This window comes from Schistocerca serialis, chromosome 4 (assembly GCF_023864345.2).
Source record: "Schistocerca serialis cubense isolate TAMUIC-IGC-003099 chromosome 4, iqSchSeri2.2, whole genome shotgun sequence".
Lineage (NCBI taxonomy): Eukaryota > Metazoa > Arthropoda > Insecta > Orthoptera > Acrididae > Schistocerca > Schistocerca serialis.
The window spans coordinates 207,532,526-207,559,149 of NC_064641.1; the positions used below are offsets into that span (position 1 = coordinate 207,532,526).

The 26,624-nt window shown below is 39.5% G+C and overlaps 1 protein-coding gene across 1 annotated transcript in view; it reads right to left on the reverse strand.

Moving 5' to 3' along the window:
• LOC126475493 (uncharacterized) overlaps positions 1–26,624 on the reverse strand; it is a 248,704-nt gene that overhangs the window by 76,450 nt on the left and 145,630 nt on the right. The window contains exon 8 of the mRNA XM_050103399.1: positions 2,210–2,354. Coding sequence (XP_049959356.1) covers positions 2,210–2,354 — 145 coding nt within the window. The remainder of the gene's footprint in view (positions 1–2,209; positions 2,355–26,624) is intronic.

Consider the following 26,624-nt stretch of genomic DNA (forward strand, 5'->3'; position numbering starts at 1 on the left):
TAGGTCAACCTACAAGCAAGGAATAGGTGCTGATCCTAGGAGAAGGGGACAATATCATGACAACAGTCACAAATTTTATGGGGATTATTCTGGGAAGTGTGAATTCTATGAATGAGTAACACTATTATGTTTCGTGGAAATAAATGAGTGTCAAAAGAACACTTTCATTTTGTCCAGAGTTCCTCCAGGCTACAAATAATGAAAACAGTACATACTAGGAAAAAGGTAGTACAAAAGACAAGAATAGAAAATAGATTAAATATTAGTAAAGCTGACTAAAACCGTGAGTAAATCCTCATGTCTTAATAACAAAGTAAAATAATAAAAGAGTAGAGGAACAGTAAGCGAAAGATTGTTCAAGAGAGGGCAGAGAATTGTTATGGAAAGGAAAGATATGTATATAAACATATGTAAGAAATGTATACTGTTAAGATATGAAATGTTATTATGAGTGATATTATTTGCATAATGATTAAGTATAAAATATCGCATGTTCGATCTGAGGGGGATATGTAGTGATTTGAGAATTTCTGTGTAAATTCTAGAACCACTCAGTCTTCTACCATCTCAACACACAATATTCTGGATATGAGTGTGGGATGGTAGAATCCTACCTACTGCATGTCACATGTTTGGGTGTGCAGGTTTAAAATCAGTTGTGGGAAGAAAGTAGATGCTGCAGTCAGATGGCACCGACAAGTACCTCTCGAACAATCCATAGATGTTTTAGTGAGTTTGTAAGGAAGAACCATGGAGTTTATATGAAGCTCTGTGCTTATTGTGTCATTGACTATTGTTATTAAAACAAGACAGTTGAAAAAGTACTCTTGTAGACTCTTGACATGACCTTGTTAGAGGCAAGACTCATTTAATGATTCATGTTAAGAAAGGTCATGGTATCCAAGCCAACTTTCTTTTAACTGTAACTCAACTTGTTTCTAACATCTGACTGTAAGAGAGACTTGCAGGAAGTAACATATTCATGTTGAAAGTGAAATTTTTATTGTGTATTGAGGTCAAATACATCATTAGTTGATGAAAAGTAAAGTTTGTATGTCTACATATTTCATAAGTAGAAGGAGTCTAACAATTCTTGTACCTAGTGTTATTCGACGGAGAAGAAGTCAAGAGGGTTTCCACCAACCGGCTATTCAGTAAAGAAGAGTGGCTGCAAATTCCAAGTAAGTCATCTTGTAAAGAAGTGGAAGGTTGGTTTGGGGGAATAAGCAGATATAATCCACATCCACCAGTCACACTTTAAGTTGTCAGTAGGTTAGAAGCAATACCACACAGAAGATGCTGTCCATTCATCAACCACAGCTAGGGTCAGCAGTGAAGGGCACGTTTAACTCACTATACCATGTACCAAAATGAATAAAGCTCTTTGTAATTGTTAACAAAGTTTGCCCTGGGCTTCATGGCCTGTCACCACCACTCAATCATCCACCAACATACCGAGCACACTACATTTTTGCTAGCTTATACCTTGAATTATCTAATATTCCTGGAGGTTCACTTTCTTGATGGAACCTGCAGAACATAATGAATGAATGACTCAATGAATAAAGTCCAAAGTGGCAAAGCTTCTGTACATCTTCAAAAGAAATTGAAATGCATAAATGTTTTGAACATATGTGTGTAGATGCTAATTGGTCTGCATTGAAGATGATTACCACTGACTGATCAAATTTTATCAGTACACAAATTGCAGAGTTAATAGCTGTTATTTTGTGCTGAACCTCATAAACAATATTTTTCAGTTGGTTGTAAGAACACTCTGCAGTTAACTGATTGCTGAACCTAAGTTGGTTTGTTTTGATGGAACAAGTCACAGCATACAGACACTGATCAAGGCTGAGAAACAGTGGTGCACTAGTACCACAACAAATAATTCTTTAGTAAGATGATCAATTTTTTTTCCTTTTTGAGAGGCCTCTTAAGTCTCTGAACCCTTTAAAGAAACTATATGCCAGGGAAACATAAACCGTCCATCTCTGAAGCATCTGCACTTGTATATTTACTTATTCTTATGAAATTTATCTAATTTAGGATGAATATCTGCAAATATTCCAAATAAGTACAAATTAGTCACACAAAATTAGAAAAAAAATGCAATTAACTTCTATACATTACAATTAGTCCATTATGAGTTTATAAAACAATGATGATGACCAATAATAAAAAGGACAGGAATATGACTGTAGCTTACTGTATTCACTGCAGGTGGTAAAAGAGATGCAGATATGGCAACACCAACAAGCGAGGATGTCTTCTGTCCTAGTTCTGAAATGGCTACTGCAATGCCAGATAGGATAGCAATTATCATTCCCATCCAGACTGAAGGTAATTCTCCTCTTTAAAAAATAAAAATAAAAAAAAAATTGTGAAAAATTATTCATTGCAAATATGCATTCATGTGGTGGAACACTGTGTGAATTTTCATTCATAGTATTGCAAATATCTGTCATCATTTTAGACAAGAAGTCTTTCAGGGGATTTGTGACCATGTTGGAACTAATGATTATACACATGTCTTGGTAACAATTTTTTTAAATTTTTTATTTTTAACTTCTCTTGAAGCTTTTTGGGTTACTTCATCATCAGATCTGTGACATGAGAATACGCTTGTTACATATAATTATTCAGTAACCATTTCAGTGTCCAAACTGACTTAGGCAGATTGCCACATATCTGATGATGGGGTAACCCAAAACGCATCATGATAAATTAAAAATTCTACAATATAGCCATTTACACATCAGTTGGGTAAAAAGGAGTAATTAACTGTGCATATCTAACAGATACACTTCTGATGTAAAGCCATATAAAATACTGTTACTTATTAAAAATCACAACAGAAGCATATAATTACTTCATAAGATATTTAAAATTTGGAGACACATTTTACTTCCTAAGTCTAGTGATCTGTCTGGACGTTGATATCAATTATGCAGTGTTGATCTATGTATCATCTTTAATATTATGTGGGAAATACTGCACAGCACCTGGCCTGATGTGTATGATAGTGCACAATTTGATCCAGCTGCCCAGCTAGTATAAGGGTAGCCACAGCCTGCCCTAAATCACTTTTCTGTCAGTGTGTAACTGCATTTTACAGTGATATCAGTGTACATTTCATAATGGACAGTGCATTCATCAAGACTGTGTTTCTTTCACTCCTCGGACTTTGCCTGCATCTGCAGCTGCCAGTTTCATCCTTGGACTTGACTGCAACATGTTTTCTTCTCATAAATTGCTTACCTTAGCTTACAATGAGCATATCTGCCACACTTATTTCATGTGTTTATACAAAGTTCTATGTGGCGATAAATGCTGAGTAATTTCTAGAAAAATGCCCATGAGTTACTTGGAAAATGGACATCCATGTCATTATTTTGAGCTTTGTACTGTGCTAGGACAATTTTTTCATGTACTGCTTGAAGTAAGGTTTTGTTTGAGAAGTGTGGATGCAATTCAACAGTTAAATGAATGACAATAGTGTTAAGCTTCCTGAAATCAATTGTAGAAAGCTCAGCAATGTTACAGCTTAAGCCATCTCAAAAATCCATGTAATAGCTATGAGGCTGGAGTACCTTGAGCATAGGAAAAGAATGCAATCAAATGCAGCCTGGGATGTGGATCTACAAGAACTCAGCTGTAATTGTAATTTCATTTGTCTATGTGACAAATCCTATGCTGAATCCTTAATTAGAAATGTGATCTATTTATCATCAGTTCAAGATGTTCATTCATGGGTATTATGAAATTCAAATCCCTCTCTACCATAAGTGCATCTATTTGCTAAAACTTCTGAAAGTTCACAAGCAGCACAGCAAGCTTTGTTAATGAACTATCTGATTTACTAACTTCCTAGAAGATAATGATATTTGTGTGAGCAAGAGTGTAGCTGATTCCCAAGTCACCTAGAATGTGCTGAGAAGCATTCATCCATGGATCTCCCTCATTACCGAGCTATCTGCACTCTTATTCCAATGCAAGACATATGGTGAAAGTTTGCTGTAGTCAGCCTTGTGGCCCACTACCAGGACCACAATGTGATGACCCAAATGAAGACTATTAAATCACTATGCCATCGTGATTCTATTGCTCCACAGAAATTAATACTGTGAATGTTACTCATGTGACACTAGTAACTTATCTTTTTTAAATAAGCAGATCAGTATCCCTTACAAACCAGGACTACAACTAATAACGAAAAAATCTCTCGGTTTGAGCTATGGGTATTGTGAAATTCTGCTTCTTGGACAACTAACATATAAGCATATGTCCGCAACTCGTGGTCTTGCGGTAGCGTTCTCGCTTCTCGCACACGGGGTCCCGGGTTCGATTCCCGGCGGGGTCAGGGATTTTCTCTGCCTCGTGATGACTGGGTGTTGTGTGTGTCTCATCATCATTTCATCATCATTGACTCACAAGTCGCCAAAGTGGCATCAACTAAAGGACTTGCAATACGGCGGCCGAACTTCCCCACATGGGGCCTCCAGGCCAACAATGCCATACGATCATTTCATTTCATTTCATATAAGCATATGACTTGTGCTATAGCCTTTTTAGTGTTGGCAGGTCCTATAGTTATAAATGTCCTTGGCTTTGATGCAAACACCATATTCAAATTTTATGTTCAATGATGTTTCCAACAACTTATTCCTATTCCTATTACACCCAAGTTGCTGAGTCTAACAGTGATTCATTGATATAATAAACACTCTCTGCACAAAGTTTTCTCTCTGTCTAATTGCACCTAGTGACCAGAACAGATTTTGAGACTTACAGCTTCTTCAATATCTGACCAAAACCACTGACCCTTCCATACTGACCTCAAAGAAGACCTAGATACTTAGAGCAGCATACATATAGCAAACATCTCACACACAATACTGTTAGTGGAGTCAAGTTTTGCTGCATGCTGACCTTAAAATGAATTCACAAGCAGAAGTAGACTCACGTCCTTTACATAAATGCAATGAACTGACCACATTTCTTACAGTCCCCCCCCCCCCCCCCCCCCCAAGGATAAATTCGTCTGACACTGATTTTCAACCTGAACTAGACCAAAAATCTGAATAAATACATCTACATCTATATTCTGCAAGCCACTGTGAGGTGCATGGCAGAGGGTATATCCCATTGTACCAGTTATTAGGGTTCCTTCCCGTTCTGTGGAGCACAGGAAGAATGACTGTTTGAATGTCTTTGCGCATGCAGTAATTACTCTAATCTTATCTTCATGGTACCTATGTGAGTCATAAATATGGGATTGTGGTATATTCCCAGAGTAATCATTTAAAGCTAGTTCTTGAAACTTTATTAGTAGACTTTCTCAGGATAGTTTACATCTATCTTCAAGATTTGTCACAGTGACCTGTGACCATTTGTGCTGCCTTTCTCTGTATACGTTCCATATCCACTGTTGGTCCTATCTGGTACAGGTCCCACACACTTGAGCAATATCCAAGAACCGGCCATGCGAGAGACTTGTAAGCAATCTCTTATGTAGGCTGATTACACTTCCCCAGTATTCTACCAATAAAATGAAGTCTACCACCTGCTTTACCCATGGCTGTACCTATGTGATCATACCATTTCACATCCATACAAAGTATTACACCCAGGTATCTGTTTCCATCCAAGATAAATGTTGCATCCTCCCTAACAAAAAGTCCTAAATCCAGTCCCAGATTTTCATTAGATACCCCATATGACTGCAGTTTGGACAATAAGTGTCGGTGTGTACTGAGTCAAATGCTTTTTGGAAATCAAGAAAGGTAGCATCTACCTGACTGAGTTGATCCAATGCTGTCAGTATGCCACGTGAGAAAAATGTGAGTTGTATTTCACTTGATTGATCATTTTCAAATTCATGCTGGTTGGCATTCATGAGGTCATTCTGTTGAGGATACCTCAATATGTTTGAGTTCAGAATATGTTCTAAGATTCTACAACAAATTGATGTCAATGATATTTGATGGTAGTTTTGTACATCACTTCTACCACTCCTTTTTGTAGACAGACCTGTGTCTTTTTCCAAGAAGTGGGCATGGTTTTTTGTTCAAGGGATCTACATAGATTCTAGTTAGAAGAGGGGCTAACTCAGCTGCAAATTCAGTATAAGAGGGGCTAACTTAGCTGCAAATTTAGTATAGAATCTGACAGGGATTCTATCAAGCCCTGGAGCTTTGTTCAATTTTAACAATTTTAGCTGTTTCTCAATACCACTGATGCTAACATTTATTTCTTTATATTTTCAGTGGTACGAGGATTAAATTGGGGTAACTGTTTGGGTTTTCCTTGGTAAAGGAACATTTGAAAATGGAGTTAAGCATTTCAGCTTTTGCTTTGTTACACTCAATTTCAGTTCCTGTCTCATTCTCTAGGAACTGGCCACTAACTTTGGTGCTGCTAACAGCTTTTACATACTATCAAAATTTCTTTGTGTTCTGTGAAAGATCACTTGACATTTGCTATGGTTTTCATTGAAGGCATTGCTCTCTTGACAGCCAAACATGTTTCATTCAGCAACTCTCTATCTATAGCCCTATGCTTTGTTTTATGAAGAGGTTTCTTTAGAAGTTTCTTTACAGTGGCTGAATACCATGGAGGTTCCCTACCATTATGAAATGTTGTAAATATCTATCCAGTACATTGTCAACTATTCTTTTAAACTTGAGCCAGAGCTTCTCTACATGCTCCTGTCCTGTGCTGAAAGTTTCAATTTCCTAATTGAGATGATACTACAGTTTTTTTATCTAATTTACAGAACATATATATCTTTCTGTTTGCTTTAGTTGTCCTTTGTTCTTTGGTAATTATTGTTGCCACAACCATGTCATCATTACTGATACCAATTTCAATGTGGACATCCTCAAAGAGGTCAGTTCTATTTGCTGCCATTGCATCTGATACATTTCCATCATGAGTGGGGTTCTTAACTGTCTGTACTAATAGTTTTCAGAAAAGGTATTTATTAAAGTTTCACAACATGTCTTATCATGACCAATACTAATAAAACTGTAATTTTTCCAGTTAACTGTTGAATGATTAAAGCCTCCATCCATGATTACAGTGTGTTTGGGGAACTTACATACAAGTGAACTGAGGATTTTCTAAGGTTTTCAGTTACATCAAGAGATGAATCTGGTGGGTGATAGAAGGATCCAATTATCATTTTATGCCCACCCCTGACACTGAGTCTTGCCCAAACACTCTCACATGCAGCTTCAATTTCTACCTTGGTGGATTTTTGTTTCTTCTCTACTGTAACAAATACACCACCTCCATTTCTCATTTGCCCATTCTTTTGATATGCACTTAGCAGTTTCCCCAAAAATCTCACTGCTATCAGTTTCAGGTTTCAACCAGCTTTCTAGACCTAGTATCAAGTGAGTTTGAAACTCTGCACTTTGTTGTGAATGCTTCTGCAGTTTACCATTATGATTTTAATACTCTCACATGGGGGGGGGGGGGGGGGGAGGTATTTCTTTTGCTCTTACACAGATACTTCTGTGTTTCCTAAAGCTATCATTATCTGGATGGGATGGAGAGTCACCTAATCTAAAAAAAGCCTTGTGTGCACCCCATATGTAGTCAGCTATCTGAGTAGCAGCCACTGATTTGTAGTGCACACCTGATCCAATAGTTCTCAACCCTTCGGTGCAAGTCCAGGAAGTCACAAGCTAGCTTGTCACAGAACTTTCTGCTTCAGTCCTTCCACTCAGGAAGGGCCATGATCAGTTCTATGGTCAATGCTGCAAAATGCTTTGCTGAAACTCCATGTGTAAGGTTGGTCTTCTCAACCTTCTCTGCCAGTTACTGGAATGACCTGAGAGTGACTCCAAAGCCCAGATAACAGGTGTTATTTGTTGCAATGTGCACTACAATCTACAGTTGGTTGCACTATGTTCCCTCAATGGCTGCTGGAATGGCCTCTTCAAAATGTTGAATGAGGCCTCCAGGCATACACACTAGTGCACCCGGTGTCCTTTCCTGTCCCTTTCTGCCAACGATTCATAGACCCATACCCTTTTGTGTTTGCCTCTTCCTGTCATTGAACAAAACAGATTTTCCCAACACCAATGAAGTGAGTCCCACTGGCTCAGTTTCAGTTCCAGTGAGAAGCAGCATCTCAGACTTGTTAGTTAGGGGGATCAGTACAACACCCTCAGCCCTCCCTGGTCTCCGTCCACCCTAAACAGGATGCCTAGATCTACGCTTGACATATCATTCACAGTCAAGTGGACAAGCAATGACAGATCCTGTGCTTTCTTCAGAGGAGACAGGATTCATGGGAGAGGATAGTACTTGAGGTACCTCTGGTACAGGTATCACAGGTCTGTGACCTCAGGAGCTCTTCCAACACATCGATTTGCAGAAGCTGGCAATCATCTGACAGTAGTCAGGATTATTTCTAGTGCTTACAAATGTCAAACAACCCCTCCCATGTTTGAGAACAGCATTCACAGTTGGGCTGCGTTTTGGCTGGTGCAATGTGTTACAAGTCAGTGAACAAATAACTTTAAATGAAGCCCACTGATTATTCTTCAATCTGTAGAGCTAAAAAGTTGCTAATTCACAATACACAAAACAAGATTTCTGTCAGGGTAACACAAAAACTTGTGGTAAAAACTAATAGTTTCCTAAAATATTTTGAGGTTAATTGTTACTAGCAAACTCAAAAACAGAGTTAATTTATAATAAATGCAGATAATTTACAGAGCTACTCTTGCTTAAGGGAAAACTAGATGTAACACAGTATGTTAGTTAGAAAATATGCTATGGCAACTAAATTACCACACCAATTTGTGACAAACAGCTCATAGATTATGCAAAGCACAAAAAACATGTTTATTTGCATTGATATACAATGACGTTCAGGAGTAATGTGTCCTTTGACAGAACTGTGAACCACATATGCTGATTTGTTACAAGATAAATTACATATCCAAAACAGTCATACCAGTAACTTATGAAAATATGGTTTCGTAAGTGTCCAGAAATTCTCTTGTTGTCAACAACCTTTCCATGTTGTATCAAAGCAACAGATTACCATTAGGGATAGCAAGCACCCCTATAATATTCCAAACACACCTAGAACAGCTGATAAATGGTACTGCACAGTGATTACATTACTTAGATGATATTACTGTTACACACCGAACAACTGCTGAACATCTGTGTTATTTGCAACTTAAGGCGGAGACATTTTCACAACATTAAATGTCAGCTTCCCAGAAGCTGCCCTCCCCCTCCCCCCTCTCACACCCAAACCTACTGTGACACATGTAGGGTATGTCTTGAGCAAGGAAGATCTCAAAACCAAAGATGAAGTACAATGAAGCAATTGAGAAGTTGCCGATACGAATGAACTTAAAGATTAGCAAGTGTTCCTGGACAGAATCAATTATCACACTTGATTTATACCTCAAGTGGCTGCAGTCTCTCACCATTTGAACTTCTTATGCTGAATCAGTACAATATTTGAGTATCCCTATATCTGTTAACAGGCATTTTGGCACTAAAAAACAAACTAAAACCAGCTCCCTGTCTAAAAATGTAGCAACCACCTGTGTCCCTGGTCTTAGTAACACACAACTTTGAACATGGAATGCACATAGTCTTAACACATTAATTTCCAGATGATTCTCAGAAGCCTTTGGCTTTTGCATCAATAAGGTTATCATGAACACAACAAATGTATTCTGAAAATATAAAGAAGTTGCCAACTATTATTTTTTTGTGCAAACTCTTTAGTTTTTCGATATATGACCACAAACCTTTATGTTTCCTTTTTGGGCATAACCAGATTTACCAACTATATTGCCCCAGTTCCAACACTGGACTTATATTTAAAAACAAAAATTATTTTTCCCTGCTTTTATTCAGTTTTCAGTGGTTGCTGACTTGTGTAAAGGGACACCCTCCCCTAACATTACCTTTATTCAATAGAAGTTGTCAATACGAAAAATATTTTCTACCTTTTAAACAACTTAATATTATCTCAGCTGTTTAACTAAAAGAATTTTGTATGATTTTGTATATGATGTGTTATATTTCAGATTAAAATGCATAAAATGAAATAACTTTATTTTGAAATTATGAAACATCTAGAACACTTAAAATTCATATTATTAATTGCACAATTTGATTATATTTATTGAATTTATTTCTGGATTCATTTATAAAATAATGATATAACTTGGTGAAGATTCTTCTCGTTGCAACAAAATTCGTAAACTCTTTGGAATATTTTTAGTACCACAGAGTTAGTAGTGGGGATGCCTCTGATGTGATTGAACGTGTTTTTAAATTTGGCAGTAACAAAATAATTTTTGATTCAAAAGTGTAGATTGTAAAGACAGTTGTTGATATAGAAAAATGTGATAGAGAAACAGAAACTATGGAGCAGGCTTACTTCAGAATTATCATGTCATTTTGAACCTACAAAGTCAAAAATTTCAGCCTCAAGAATTGACCCCTAGACATGACAAACTGGAGCCAACTATGAGAAAAGAAGATAAGTAAAAAAGTTATTTGTATATCTTACTCCTCTTGAAGCTTATTAAAAGAATCAATTATGAAACGAGTGATTACAACAAATGATGTGAGGGAGGTTAAGATTGCAATTAGTGGCCTTATGCGGAATCAGCTGACTGATAATGAAGTTTTGTCTGTTGCAGAGGAAGGGACAGTGATTTGTGCCATTTGCAGTTTATACGAGGGTTGACTAAAAGTAATGCCTCCACCTTCCTAGCTCTTCAACAGTTGGCAGCATTGGTATGCAGCTGGAACTGGCTTTTTCCATAGCCTCTTCTTTGCAGCTCCAGTCTGCAGGAAGCCTAGGCATTGAATGGTTGTGTTGTTACAGTGTAAAGTATGGAACCCGGCGTAGCCAGTCGGTCAATGCGATTTAAGCAACATGCAGTCATTGAATTCTTGACAGCAGAAGGTGTCACCCCAAAGGAGATTTGTCAGAGAATTAAAGCAGTTTATGGTGATTGTGTTGACGTGAGTACTGTGTGTTGTTGGGCGAGTAAGCTTAAAGATGTTGAGGTGGGAACATCTGACCTGCGTGACAAACAAAAAGTTGGCGGTCCTGTGACAGCAACCACCAAGTTTCACAAGTAAAATGTTGACAGATTGATTCAGGATGATTGTCGTATGGCTCAGAGAGAAACAGCAAGCACAATCAGCATTTCACAAGAATGTGTGGGTCACATTATTGCTTTGCTTGGCTATCGGAAGATCTGTGTACGATGGATACCTCGGATGCTGACTCCTGAAATGAAAGTGCACAGTATTGAAATTTGCCAGGAACTCCTTTCATGTTATGAGAATGAAGGTGACACCTTTCTCTATTCAATTGTGACTGGAGACAAAATGTGGGTACACCATTATGTCCCAGAGCAAAACATCAGTCTATGGAATATCGACACAAAGACTTGCCCCAGAAAATGAAATTAAAAATGCAGCACTCAGCTAGAAAAATCATGGCCACAGTGTTATGGGACACAGATGGTGTTATCCATGTTGATTTCCTAGATTGTGGGACAACAATAAATGCAGAGCTTTACATCACAACACTGTGAACACTGAAAGGATGGCTAACAAGGGTCTGAAAGGAAAAGGGAAATGTTTTCCTGCAGCATGACAATGCCAGACCACACACTTCATGTGCCATCACAGCAGAACTTCAGAGACTGAATCTCACCATTGTAAGCCACCCTCCATAAAGTCCATATTTTGCACTGTGTGACTTCCATCTGTTCCCAGTAATGAAAGACGATCTGCGGGGACATCATTATGCTGAGGAAGACGTTCAGAGAACTGTGAGGTGGTAGTTGCGGAAACAGATTGTCAACTTCTTCCACGACGGCTTCAGAAAACCTGTTCATCGCTGGCAGAAATGTGTCCAATTGCCTGGTGATTATGTGGAAAAATGAATATTGGTAATTAAAGATCACATACTAAGGATTATTTCTGCATTTCGTTTATTAAAATATTCCCATCCAAACCCGAAATTAATGAAGGTGGAGGCATTGCTTTTCATTCTACCATCATATATATAAATGAATTTCCAATCACATGAAGAAAGAAGACCAAGAGCTGCCCAACAAATTCATATCAACAGTGATGAGATACTACCAACAATGACAGACCAGATTATGGCTTGTATAACAGATGTTCCTCTTGAAAGGAGGATTTAAGATGAACATCCACAAAAGCACTATGAGGATAATGGAATGTAGTTGAATTAAGTCAGGTGATGCTGAGGGAATTAGATTAGGAAATGAGACACTTAAAGTAGTAAAGGAGTTTTGCTATTAGGGGAGCAAAATAACTGATGATGATTGAAATACAGAAGACATAACATGTAGACTGCCACTGGCGAGGAAATTGTTTCTGAAAAAGACAAATTTGTTATCGAGTATAGATTTAAGTGTCAGGAAGTCGTTTCTGAAAGTATTTGTATGGAGTGTAGCCATGTATGGAAGTGAAACATGGACGATAAGTAGCTTGGACAAGAAGAGAATAGAAGCTTTCGAAATGTGGTGCTACACAAGAATGCTGAAGATTAGATGGGTAGATTAAATAACTAATGAGGAGGTATTGAATAGAATTGGGAAGAAGAGGAGTTTGTGACACAACTTGACTAGAAGAAGGGATCGGTTGGTAGGACATGTTCTGAGGCATCAAGTGATCACCAATTTAGTATTGCAGCGTGGAGGGTAAAAATCGTAGAGGGAGACCAAGAGATGAATACAAATACACTAAGCACATTCAGAAGGATGTAGTTTGCGGTAGGTACTGGGAGATGAAGAAGCTTACACAGGATGGAGTAGCATGAAGAGCTGCATCAAACCAGTCTCAGGACTGAAGACCACAACAACAACAACAACCTCTTACGTTGTCTGTAATATGTTATGTATCTATACATATGCATTCTATCTTTTGGCATCATATTGTACAGTGATTGGAAAACCTTATAGTCTGTCACAAAATATTGTAAACACATTGTTTCCAGATTTTGTGATGGGGATATTGTAAAGGGATGCCCTCCCCTAACATTACCTTTATTCAATAGATGTTATCAATACCAAAAATACTTTCTATCTTTTAAACAAGTTAATACTATTTCAGCTGTTTAACTAAAAGAATCTCATATGATTTTGTATATGATGTGTTATATTTCAGGCTAAAATGTATAAAAAGAAATCACTTTATTTTCTTTGTTACAGTCGACATGTGCAATTAAAATTACTCTTCTTTTAGGAACATTTGAAATTATGAAACATCTGGCACACTTAAAATTCATATTATTAATAGCACAATCTGACGATATTTATTAAATTTATTTCAGGATTCATTTATAAAATAATGATATAACTTGGTGAAGATTCTTCTTGTGTCAACAAAATTTGTAAACTCCTTGGAATATTTTTAGTACCGCAGAATGAGTTAGTAGGGGGATGCCTCTGATTTGATTGGATGTGTTTTTAAATTTGGCAATAACAATGTAATTTTTGATTTAAAAGTGGAGATTGTAAAGACAGTATGATATAGAAAAATGTGATAGAATAAAAAAAATTACAGAAACAGAGATTACAGAACAGGCTTACTTCAAAATTATCGTGTCATTTGGAACCTACAAAGTAAAAAATTTCAGCCTCAATGATCAACTCCTAGACATGATGAACTGGAGCCAAATACGAGAAAAGGAGATAAGTAAAAAAGTTATTTGTAAATCTTACTCCTCTTGAAGCTTATTAAAGAATCAATTATGAAGTGAGTGACTACCAACAAATAGGGGGGGGGGGGGATAAGATTACAGCTGTTGTTCTCGTAAGTATATCCATACATATGAGTACAGTATTCTAAAAAATGTAGGCAATGCAATTATGGTATAAACTTCTAAACTTCTAAACTTAGAGGCTTGTGCAACAGTAATAGTATTTTGTAATAAATCTTTTATTATAGTAAGTATATACAGAGCACTTTCAGGAAACTTCAACCTGTCCATAAAAAATCTGGAAACTCTGTTGTCCCATCTCATAGTCAAAAACAAAGAAATAGTCACTGCTGGTGCTTTTAATGTGGATTAATTGAAAAGCTTCATCAATGAACTATTATTGCAACCAGTAACACGGTCATTCATTTTAATTCCTACTGCAAACTTTGCAACTAGGGTATATAAATGTTCTTTGCAAACAGATCTAAGAAAAAAAGTCTTATCACAAAACCAATAGCAAATGGGCTACCTGATCATGACCTGCAGCATCTTGAGTTAAATGTTGAAAATTGTCAGGAAAAAAAAATTTATTAAATCTGAGTACAGGAGGATAATAAATCAGTCAAAAATTGAGAAGTTCTGGAGATCGATCAAAGACATGAATGGAATAGATGTTTACAGTACTTCTGACTCAGATGGGAAATACAAAGTTAATAAAGTTACTTCCTCTTTTGAAAATTGTTTTCCCCTAAAGTAACTCAAATCAAACAGAAGTCTAAAAGTAAGCCATGGATTGCACAAGGAATGAAGCTGTCTTGTGGGGCAAAAAGGAGACTGTATCTGCTATCCAGGAACAGCTCTGATGTTAGCATTGTAATGTATTAGAAAGAATACTCAAAACATTGAAGCAAGCAATCCAGAAATCTAAGCAGCTTTATTATGAGTAAAAGATAATTACACCAGGCAACAAAATAAAAACCATTTGCGATATAGTGAGTATAGAGACAGGTGCGGGTCAAAAAGGAAGAGGAACAGATAGCTCTAAAAATAAATGAGACATGGTAACAAGTGCATGTAGTGTCGCAAACCTCTTATACAAGTGATTTGTTTCTGTTATTGACAGCTTGCGTTATCAGGTTCAGTAAACAGTGCAACTGAGTATCTGAGACCAGTCTTTACAAATAACTTCAGCAAAACGGAAATGACATTCACGTCTTCCAAAGAAGTATCATCCATCACAAAATCCTTAAAATCTAAGTATTCTAGTGGTTATGATAGTATATCAACAAAAATAATCAAAGAGTGCTTATGCAAGTTGAGTTCTGTCTTAAGCTATTTCTGTAATCAATCTCTTATCAGTGGAACATTTACAGAATGGCTAATATACACTGAAATTAAGCCACTTTACAGGTAGAGAGTTAAAGAGATATCAACAAACTACTGACCAATTTCACTTTTTCTGGCTTTTTCAAAAACTTTTGAAAAGGTTATGTTTAAGTGTCTCCTTAGACATATGACAGCAAATAATATATTGTCCAAGTCACAGCATATATTTCTTAGGGGTTCTGATAGAGAGAAAGCTATTTACATGTGCAGTGAAAATGTATTTAATTCATTAGATAACAAATTAGAGGCTACTGGCTTTTTGGTGATTTGTGAAAAGCATTTGACTGTGTGAATCACAGCATTCTCTTTAATTAAGTTAGAATATTATGATGTCATTGGTATGGGTGTAAAATGGTTTGGGTCTTATCTAACTAACAGGAAACAAAAGCTGTCATTTGCAAAATACATGTGCAGTAAACAGTCACTCTTCACCTGATTGAGAATTAATGTTCCTCAAGGCTCAATCTTGGATCCATTGCTTTTTCTTGTGTACATTAATGACATCTCATCTGTTATATTGCCAGGTGCTAGGTTTGTTTCGTTTGCAGATGATACAAACATTGCAATAAATAGCAAGTCATGCACAGATTTAGAAATGGCTGCTATTCAAATTTTCACTGAAAGTAACAAATACTTTAAAGCTAATTCACTGTCTGTAAACTTTGAAAAGACCCAGTACATGCAGTTCAGAACCTCTTAGATATTTTCTTCCAGCATGTGTATAACATATAAATACATGCAAATCAAAGAGGTTGATGGTGTTAAATTTTTTGGGATTACAACTTGATAATAAATTCAGTTGGAAGGGTATACCAAAGAATGTTGAAGCATCTAAACAAGTCTGTATTTGCAGTGAGAATGATGTCAGATGTAGGAGATATAAATATACAAAAACTTGCATACTTTGCTTACTTTCATTCTATTATGTCATACAGGATCATACCCTGGGGAAAATCACAAAACAGAGCAAAAGTTTTTTTCATACAAAAGCATGTAATAAGACTCATTTGTGGTGTAAATTCAAGAACATAATGTAGAAATCTGTTCGAGGAACTTTGCTTTCTAACCATTGCTTCTCAGCATAGTTATTCCTTAACAAAAGTTGTTGCAAGTAATATATCTGTATTTCAAAACAATAGCTGAATACATAGTATCAGTGCTAGGAATTAGATCAATCTACATAAAGACCTAAAATCACTTAACTTGATCCAGAAAGGGGTACAGTATTTAGGAACACGCATTTTCAATAAATTGCCAGTGACCACAAAAAAACTCGATTTCAGATCAAGTTGAAACAGAGTTTGAAAAACTTTTTGACAGGCAGCTCCTTCTACTCTATAGATGAATATTTTCACAGGGAATGCTAGACCAGCTTAAGTAAAAATGTCTGTTGCATTTTAGTTTTGACAGCACTTGGTCATAACAGTCGAGATTAGGTATTTTGTGCATGATGAATTTATTAAAATTGCGTAACTATGTTTCATTCTGACAGAGTATTAATTCTGTAAATATTAGTAGTTCCAGTTTACTGTAATGTATTCAGCTACTTTGACAATCTCCTGACAAATGATCAGGGTATATTTTTTATGTTATACTTTAAATGATTGATGGAAAATCTCATATAAAGATGTGAAACAAATACTAACAAAGAGATAGAGGGGCTGGCCAGTATTTACCTCAGCTCAGTACAGCCGACAGATACACAAAAAACAGAACCGAAAATTTACGTTCCTAGCTTTTGGAACAAATGTTCCTTCATCAGGGAGGAGAGGGGAAAGAAAGGGAAGAAGGGAAAGTAGATTCAGTTACTCACAACCTAGGTTATGAAGCAACAGGGAAAGGAAAACAGGGAGGGTAGCAAGGATGGAGGCATGGTTGTCAGAGGGAAGCCAAAGATATTCTACTGTAAGTACTGTGCCAGCTTCAAACCAAAGAGGATGCATACAGAAGTAAAGAGGTATATAGTATAAAGATAAACACAACTATGTAGGATGAAAAGATGCATGAATGGCTAAAGTGGAAAGGGAAAGAGGGGAAGACTGAAGAGTAAATGGGAGTGAGGTTGTTGAACGTAGGTTCAGTCCAGGGGGATGGCAGGATGAAAGGATGTGTTGGAGTGCAAGTTCCCATCTCCGCAGCGCGGAGGGACTGGTGTTGGGTGGGAGAAGCCAAATGGCACATACAGTGTAGCAGGCTCCTAGGTTCCTAGAATTATGCTGGAGGGCATGCTCTGCTACTGGATATTGGACATCTCCTAGGCGGACCTAATGTGGTATAGGATTAGGGTACATAGTGGGTAACTGGTGGGTAGGGAAATTAAATAACTAAAGTAAAAATAGTAATCATAAGAAGGAATAAAACACGGATGGAAGGACGAGAAAGAAAGAAATTGTGTTGATAATGTTCAGTACCAAAGGAAGACCACTAAATAAGAAAAATACGGAAAAAGTGACCAGACCAAGCAAGTATGTACCCTAATCCTATACCACATTATTTACATTCATTCCGGAAACATCCATTCACTGTAGCCAAACTGCAATCCCACACACTTTTCCTCCGGTCCTGCTTAACCTTTGGAATTACCCCTAAAGGACTTACCTTAAAAGTTCCCATCTCTGGGTGCAATTCCTCCTTCCACCAGTCTCTCCTGGACTTCCAGAACCTTCAGTCCTTAGCCCTTACCCAGCTTGTCCTGAATCTCTACACTACTTCATGTAACCACCACTCCCAACAGCTCCTATCTCTCTTCAAAGTCCTCCACCTCTCAAACCCTTGCTTGGAGAACACACTCAGGAACATCATCCTAGAAGCCAGCTGCAAACTTGAGTTCCATGCCACACACCACCTGACAAATCTATCCACAGTGCTAATGCAACACCTAAGAAGTGGGGTCCCTCTCCCTATCCCTCACAAACACCAACCATAACAGAACCTTCAACAAACCCCCTCATAGCCAACAAACCTAGCCTAGCCACCCTACTCAATCTGCCCATCCCACACATACCCCACACAGACCAAATCTCAACTATAACCACAGTCAAATGCCACATATCACCAGTCCCAATTCAGTTCTACACCTCTCATCCACATCCCTCTCTCCTCCAGAGACATCTGTTCTATGAAAAGGCTTAACCTTTAGCCCCATGCCTAAATTCAACCACACTGCCCTGGTTAAAGATCTCCTCTCATTCACCCGGAACCTCAACTGGAAATATCACTTCACTACCCAAACAAAGCCCCCAAATACTAGACCCAGTGTTGAAGCCTGTCTAGAACAGTTCCGACCGCCTTCTCAAAGGGATCCTCCTCCCCTCCCCCAAAACCATCCCTTGCAGACATTTCAGGAATTCCTCACATCCAGTGTTGCCTCCCAGTCCTTCTTGAAGAACATCCCAACAACCCCCAACATCACCCCAGCTGAATCCCGTGCCATTAAGGAGCTGAAAATAGACTGCTCTATTGTCATCCTCCTGGCAGATAAAGGCTCCACAACTGTCGTACTTGACCATATGGAGTATGTGGCAGAAGGACTGCGTCAACTCTCTGACACCTCAACCTACAAAGCTGTTACCCAGGATCCCATTCCCTCCATCCAGACTGAGCTGCAGAAAATCCTAAAAATCCAAGGTCCCTCACAAGGCCTTACAACGGCTTCCATAGACTTACTCACTCCACCTGAGCCACGTACCCCTACCTTCTACCTATTACCCAAAATCCACAAAGAGAACCATCCTGGCCATCCCATTGTGGCAGGCTTCAAAGCCCCAACAGAATGTATCTCAGCTCTGGTAGACCAACATCTCCAACCTATCACCCGCAGACTCCCAGCCTACATCAAAGACACAAACCACTTCCTAGAATGCCTCAAATCCATTCCCACTCCTCTCCCACCTGAAACCTTTCTTGTCACCATAGATGCTACATCCCTTTACACAAACATCCAACATACACATGGTCTCTCTGCCCTTGAGCACTACCTCTCCCAACGCCCACCCAAAGATCTTCCAAAAACCTCGTTCCTTATCACACTTACCAACTTCATCCTCACACATAATTACTTCACTTTTGAAGGCCAGACCTACAAACAAATCAGGGGAATGGCCATGGGAACCAGGATGGCTTCATCCTATGCCAACCTCTTCATGGGCCGCATGGAGGAGGCTTTCCTGAAGACCCAACAGCTGCTTCCCCTGGCCTGGTATAGGTTTATAGATGACATCTTTGTGGTCTGGACTCATGGTGAAGAAACACTCCTTAATTTCCTCCATAACCTCCATAACTCCTTTTCGAATCTGAATTTCACCTGGTCCTTCTCCAAAACCCAAGCCACCTTCCTGGATGTTGACCTTCATCTTGCTGAAGCTCACATCCACACCTCTGTCTATATCAAACCCACAAACAAACAACAGTACCTTCACTTTGATAGCTGCCATCCATTCCACATCAAATGCTCCCTTCCCTACAGCCTAGGTATTCGTGGCAAACGTATCTGCTCCAGTGACGAATCCCTCAACAATTACACCAATAACCTAACAAGTGTTTTCCTCTCCTGCAACTATCCTTCAGACCTTGTCCACAAACAGATCTCCCGAACAATACATTCCTCCCCGTCCAACAACAATGTTCCTATCCCCAGACCACACAGAAGCATCCCCCTTGTCACCCAATATTATCCTGGCCTCGAAAACATCAACAAATTACTCCGCAAGGGATACGACTTTCTCAAGTCAACCCCTGAAATGAGATCATCCCTTGACAAAATTCTCCCCACACCACCCAGAGTTGCCTTTCGTTGCCCCCCTAACCTCCGTAACATCCTTGTTAAACCCTACAATATTCCCAGACTACCTTCTCTACCCAGTGGTTCCTACCCCTGTAACCGACCCCGCTGCAAAACCTGCCCCATGCATCGCCCCACAACCACCTACTCCAGCCCCGCTACTGGTAAAACATACACAATTCATGGCAGGGCCACATGTGAAACTACACATGTCATTTATCAACTGATATGCCTGCACTGCACAGCCTTTTACATTGGTATGACAACAACTAAACTGGCTGAGCGCATGAACGTACACAGACAAACTGTCCGCCTAGGAGATGTCCAATACCCAGTAGCGGAGCATGCCCTCCAGCATAATTCTAGGAACCTAGGAGCCTGCTACACTGTATGTGCCATTTGGCTTCTCCCTCCCAACACCAGTCCCTCTGCACTGCGGAGATGGAAACTTGCACTCCAACACATCCTTTCATCCCGCCATCCCCCTGGACTGAACCTACGTTCAACAACCTCACTCCCATTTACTCTTCAGTCTTCTCCTCTTTCCCTTTCCTCTTTAGCCATTCACGCGTCTTTTCATCCTACATAGTTGTGTTTATCTTTATACTATATACCTCTTTACTTCTGTATGCATCCTCTTTGGTTTGAAGCTGGCACAGTACTTACAGTAGAATATCTTTGGCTTCTCTCTGATAACCATGCCTCCATCCTTGCTACCCTCCCTGTTTTTCTTTCCCTGTTGCTTCATAACCTGGGTTGTGAGTAACTGAATCTACTTTCCCTTCTTCCCTTTCTTTCCCCTCTCTCCTCCCTGATGAAGGAACATTTGTTCCGAAAGCTAGGAACGTAAATTTTCGGTTCTGTTTTTTGTGTATCTATCGGCTGTACTGAGCTGAGGTAAGTACTGGCCAGACCCTCTATATCTTTGTTAGTATTTATGTTATACTTTCTGGCTTATTCCACAGGCATGAGAATCATCTCATTTTTTGGTCTATGGAACGAAAACTGAATCTAATCTAATCTAATCTTAGGTTTATTTTTGTCAAAATCAGATACAAATGCAAATGCACTTCCAACCTGCATCTGCCTGATATGACTGCTTCCGTGTGAGTAATACTGGAGGTACTGGAATCTCCATGTCTTCTGTACCTCTACTTGAACCTACATTACCTCTTTACAGGGGCATGCCACCAAGGTCCAGGTGTAGTGTCCATTGTTACCAATTAAAAAGACCTGTGGTTAAATGCAAGCAACTGCTTAAATTTTTAAAAAAATTCATCAGCTGTGGTGGCCAAAGTCCTTAGTATAAGGTGTCATATTCATTCTATCATTGGCTTTATCAAAAAAAGGCAGAGAAGTAGAGGTCAATGGTGCCCTCTCACCCTGTGGGTAAAAACTGCCTCTAAAGGTAGCGGTGATCAATGCAAGAGGATGTACAAGGCAACAGAAACCACTGTATTAAAGACAAATGATGGGTATCTGCAGGAACTGTGGCCTATACATGAAGACCCCCTCAAATTAAAAGAGCGGACAGTCCTGAGAATGTAATTATGAGAATCAGATTGAAAATCAATAAGGATAATGGTCCGTGACCCAGAGCATGGAATGTCAGAAACTAAACCCTAGGAAATCTTAAAATGGAAACGCAACGGCTGAATCTGTATGTTGTAGGGGTCAACCAAGTGAAATGAAAATATGATAATGACTGTTGCTTACTCAGAAATAAGGCATTATCAACAGCAGCAGGAAATTGTGTGATACAGTGGGATTTATTAGCAATTGGAAGGAAGGGCAAAGGAAGAGTTACTGTGAACAGATCAGCAATAGGCTTATTCTTGTCGTAACAAAACCAAATCAATATCAGTCACTTAAGTTCAGGTGTACACACTGCTGTCATAAGCAGAAGATAAATACAGAAATAAAATGTACGAAATGGGATGATAATCTAGTAATCATGAGGGGGGGGGGGGAGGAGGGGGGGGGAGGATATGCAGAGTTCTGAGAGAGCATGGGTAGGCAACAGAAATGAAAGAGAAAGAAGAATTATTGGGTTCTGCAATAAATTTCAGCTGGTAATAGCCTATACACTGTTTGAAAATCACAAGACAAGGAGGTATACTTGGAAATAGCCAAGAGGAACAGGTGGGTTACATCATAACAGAACAGAGTTTCTGAAGTCAGATATTGGTTTGAATGAACTGTGAGAAAACTACATAGAAAGAGAACCAAAGCATCTCAGACGTGGTATTACTGAAGGATATCAAAAATTAAGTGGTCTAATAAGGTAAGATGTGGAGAAGTTCTCTGCATAATTGGAGATAAATGGAATAACTGAAGCCGGCCAGTGTGGCCGAGTGGTTCTAAGCGCTTCAGTCAGGAACCGCGCGACCGCTATGGTCGCAGGTTCGAATCCTGCTTTGGGCATAGATGTGTGTGATGTCCATAGGTTGGTTAGGTTTAAGTAGTTCTAGGGGACTGATGACCTCTTATGTTAAGTGCTATAATGCTCAGAGCCATTTGAACCATTTGAACAACTGAAAAAAAACATTAGCAGGAGGGATAAGAAGTGTTAAGACATAAGGGACTAACTTCCACAGCAATAGAGGTATTCATAGAGGAAAAGAATTGTAGGGAGAGACAGAGACTATAGCTCATGTCACATAAGATGGTGCATAGAGGCAGAGCAGTGAAGGGATGAGAACTGCGCATGCACGGCAGAAGAGAGTGGGCAAAGTCTACGTTACTGAACTGCATTGCTGCAGACAACAGTCGGGCTCATTTGCCTATGGTACATCATATTATATGCTCAAATCTATGAGGGGAATAGTAAGTATTACAACCAATTTCAATCAGTCATCATGAGAGAAATATTAATTCATGTCCACTGATCCACAGATTTACTCTGCTTGACATCAGGAGGCGACAACACCTGACACAGCTTTCTGAAGATGTGAATTACAGTTTTTCTCAACATGACAATTGTCTGACAACAAGGTCATTGAAACTGCTTGCAATAATTATCGTTTATTGTGATTTGAACTGTATCGTAAGTGAAAATTTACTACACAACAAAAATAACTTCAAGCACAAACTGAAATCATTATATTTGCCTGACAATTGCTTCTACTCAATAGAATTTTTAAAAATGTGTGTAAGGTGTGTGTGTTGATGTGTATGACTGTAGTTAAGTGTAATCACTGTGAATAAAAAAGAATTATTGGCAGAAAAAACTAATGAAAAGACTATCGTAAAAATGGTCAGTAAGTTGTCATATTTTTCATGGTTAACAGGCATTATGAGTGTAAACTAACCCGTTTGACATTACAGTCAGAGTCTGCATTTATAATCATCGAACAAGTGAACAAATAACCATCATCTGTAAATACCTCCAGGGAATGATGACCAATAACATCAAAAATGACCAATATCGCGACAAGTAACAGTTTCTGTCATTTTAGGGCCTTATCCAATCCATGCCTTGAAAATGGCAGGGGTTTACATGTGGAAATATCAAACTTTTTATGAATCTATCCAGCTGCATTCTCGCATGTTATTAGAGCATACATGGTAGGAGAAGCTTAACTTCTCCTTGGGCAATATATTAAACATTATAGCCTGTATAATTCAAAGGCTACAAAATTCTAATCAAAAAGGCTAGGAATTTATCATTATTATGTATGCCACTGATATGTTGAAAAAACACATTTTTTAAACCACGAGTCTTTAAAACTAAGAAATATTATCACTTTGTTCCAAAGTCCACATCGCAAAACCACCGTTACTTCTATTTGAACCTGTTTCCAAACAACCTGACTGTAAATTTATGATCATAGGTTCAAGGCTTATATGCATCGTCACTTCCCTATCAAATTATTCTTTCTGAAACTTTTCAGCATGCTGCACAGACTGTGCCCATGCTACAGGTAGGTTGTTTTCTATTGCCTCACGCACAGGCAATTCAGTGAATGTTTTGTTTTCTCCCACATAGTCTTATCCTTTCCCCAAATTAATACCATAGGGTTGCACTGATACTGACACATTGGTAAACGCGAAACTATGTGACCCCATTCACATGCATGAAAGTCAAGTTTGTACATTCTGTCATGTGATTTGCATAAATTAACGAGCTGCAGGAGGTCAGCACAAGTCTGGTTTATACTGTGCTTGATATTTTTATTTGTAAGCCAAGGAAAGACATTGCTTTTCTGGACTTTATACTTGGTGTTATCTCTGTAACAGTTGAATTATAACTGGCAATGGCCGACTTCGAAGTAAGGTATGACAAGAATTGTGAATCATGTCACGAAACTGACAGCATTCATTTCCGAATGGTTGTCACTGCTGTTTTTCTTACACATAAATACACTCCTGGAAATGGAAAAAAGAACACATTGACACCGGTGTGTCAGACCCACCATACTTGCTCCGGACACTGCGAGAGGGCTGTACAAGCAATGATCACACGCACGGCACAGCGGACACACCAGGAACCGCGGTGTTGGCCGTCGAATGGCGCTAGCTGCGCAGCATTTGTGCACCGCCGCCGTCAGTGTCAGCCAGTTTGCCGTGGCATACGGAGCTCCATCGCAGTCTTTAACACTGGTAGCATGCCGCGACAGCGTGGACGTGAACCGTATGTGCAGTTGACGGACTTTGAGCGAGGGCGTATAGTGGGCATGCGGGAGACCGGGTGGACGTACCGCCGAATTGCTCAACACGTGGGGCGTGAGGTCTCCACAGTACATCGATGTTGTCGCCAGTGGTCGGCGGAAGGTGCACGTGCCCGTCGACCTGGGACCGGACCGCAGCAACGCACGGATGCACGCCAAGACCGTAGGATCCTACGCAGTGCCGTAGGGAACCGCACCGCCACTTCCCAGCAAATTAGGGACACTGTTGCTCCTGGGGTATCGGCGAGGACCATTCGCAACCGTCTCCATGAAGCTAGGCTACGGTCCCGCACACCGTTAGGCCGTCTTCAGCTCACGCCCCAACATCGTGCAGCCCGCCTCCAGTGGTGTCGCGACAGGCGTGAATGGAGGGACGAATGGAGACATGTCGTCTTGAGCGATGAGAGTCGCTTCTGCCTTGGTGCCAATGATGGTCGTATGCGTGTTTGGCGCCGTGCAGGTGAGCGCCACAATCAGGACTGCATACGACCGAGGCACACAGGGCCAACACCCGGCATCATGGTGTGGGGAGCGATCTCCTACACTGGCCGTACACCACTGGTGATCGTCGAGGGGACACTGAATAGTGCACGGTACATCCAAACCGTCATCGAACCCATCGTTCTACCATTCCTAGACCGGCAAGGGAACTTGCTGTTCCAACAGGACAATGCACGTCCGCATGTATCCCGTGCCACCCAACGTGCTCTAGAAGGTGTACGTCAACTACCCTGGCCAGCAAGATCTCCGGATCTGTCCCCCATTGAGCATGTTTGGGACTGGATGAAGCGTCGTCTCACGCGGTCTGCACGTCCAGCACAAACGCTGGTCCAACTGAGGCGCCAGGTGGAAATGGCATGGCAAGCCGTTCCACAGGACTACATCCAGCATCTCTATGATCGTCTCCATGGGAGAATAGCAGCCTGCATTGCTGCGAAAGGTGGATATACACTGTACTAGTGCCGACATTGTGCATGCTCTGTTGCCTGTGTCTATGTGCCTGTGGTTCTGTCAGTGTGATCATGTGATGTATCTGACCCCAGGAATGTGTCTATAAAGTTTCCCCTTCCTGGGACAATGAATTCACGGTGTTCTTATTTCAATTTCCAGGAGTGTACAAGTTTACTCTCAGAAATAAAACCAGATGAAAAATCAGCATGCAGAATAATTATCCAAGAACCTATTCCTATGAAAACGTTAAAACTGCCAGTACCATCACTCATTTTCTAGCGGATCTTCCTGGAATGATTCTAATTGACCCATGTTTCATCAAGGTAATACACAATTGAACTACCTCTTCCTCTTGTATCCTGAATCTCTATATGGGATGTAGTTTGTGCTGCACCTATGTGACTAAAAAACTCTCTTATTAACATATCAGTAACCAATATCTTTTAAAATTCTTTACATTGACGAAGCACTTACCATTGATGCTAATTTTTTCCTGCATAACTGTAACATGTTTTTGTGATACCAGGCATTCATCATTCACATGGAGCACTTTAAAACATCGTTATTAAAACCATCCATTGGTATTACAGGTTCCTTGTGTTTTTGATGTTCTCCATGTGACATTAAACCAACTTTTTCTATGGTTCCTACAGCTCTGGCACTTTTGTTTACAATTTTCTTTACAGTTCTCTTGCTGACAACACATGATTCTGGAGTCTGTCCTTGTGTCTTCAAATGTCAACAGTAGGACACCAGCTTTCCAATTCATGTTTGAAAAAGCTATAACTGCGGTAAATAATCCCCCTCGCCTGCTTGCGAAGCACCTCCCATTTATTGTTGTCACTTGGCTCTTTTCTTTAAATTGCACTTACACAATTACAGATAGAAATTCACACCTATACTGCTACAAGAAGAAAAAGAATGAAAACAAACCAGCTGATAGTTGAATGAATAATTTGGCTGTCATGAAATATGGCAACACTGCAGCATGTAGGAGCGAGTTTCTCACTGTCTAGCTATAGCTCACTGTTACCCACTCCAAAAGAGAAAGAATATTATTAGCTGCCATTGGCTAGTGGAGGGGGATGTGCAG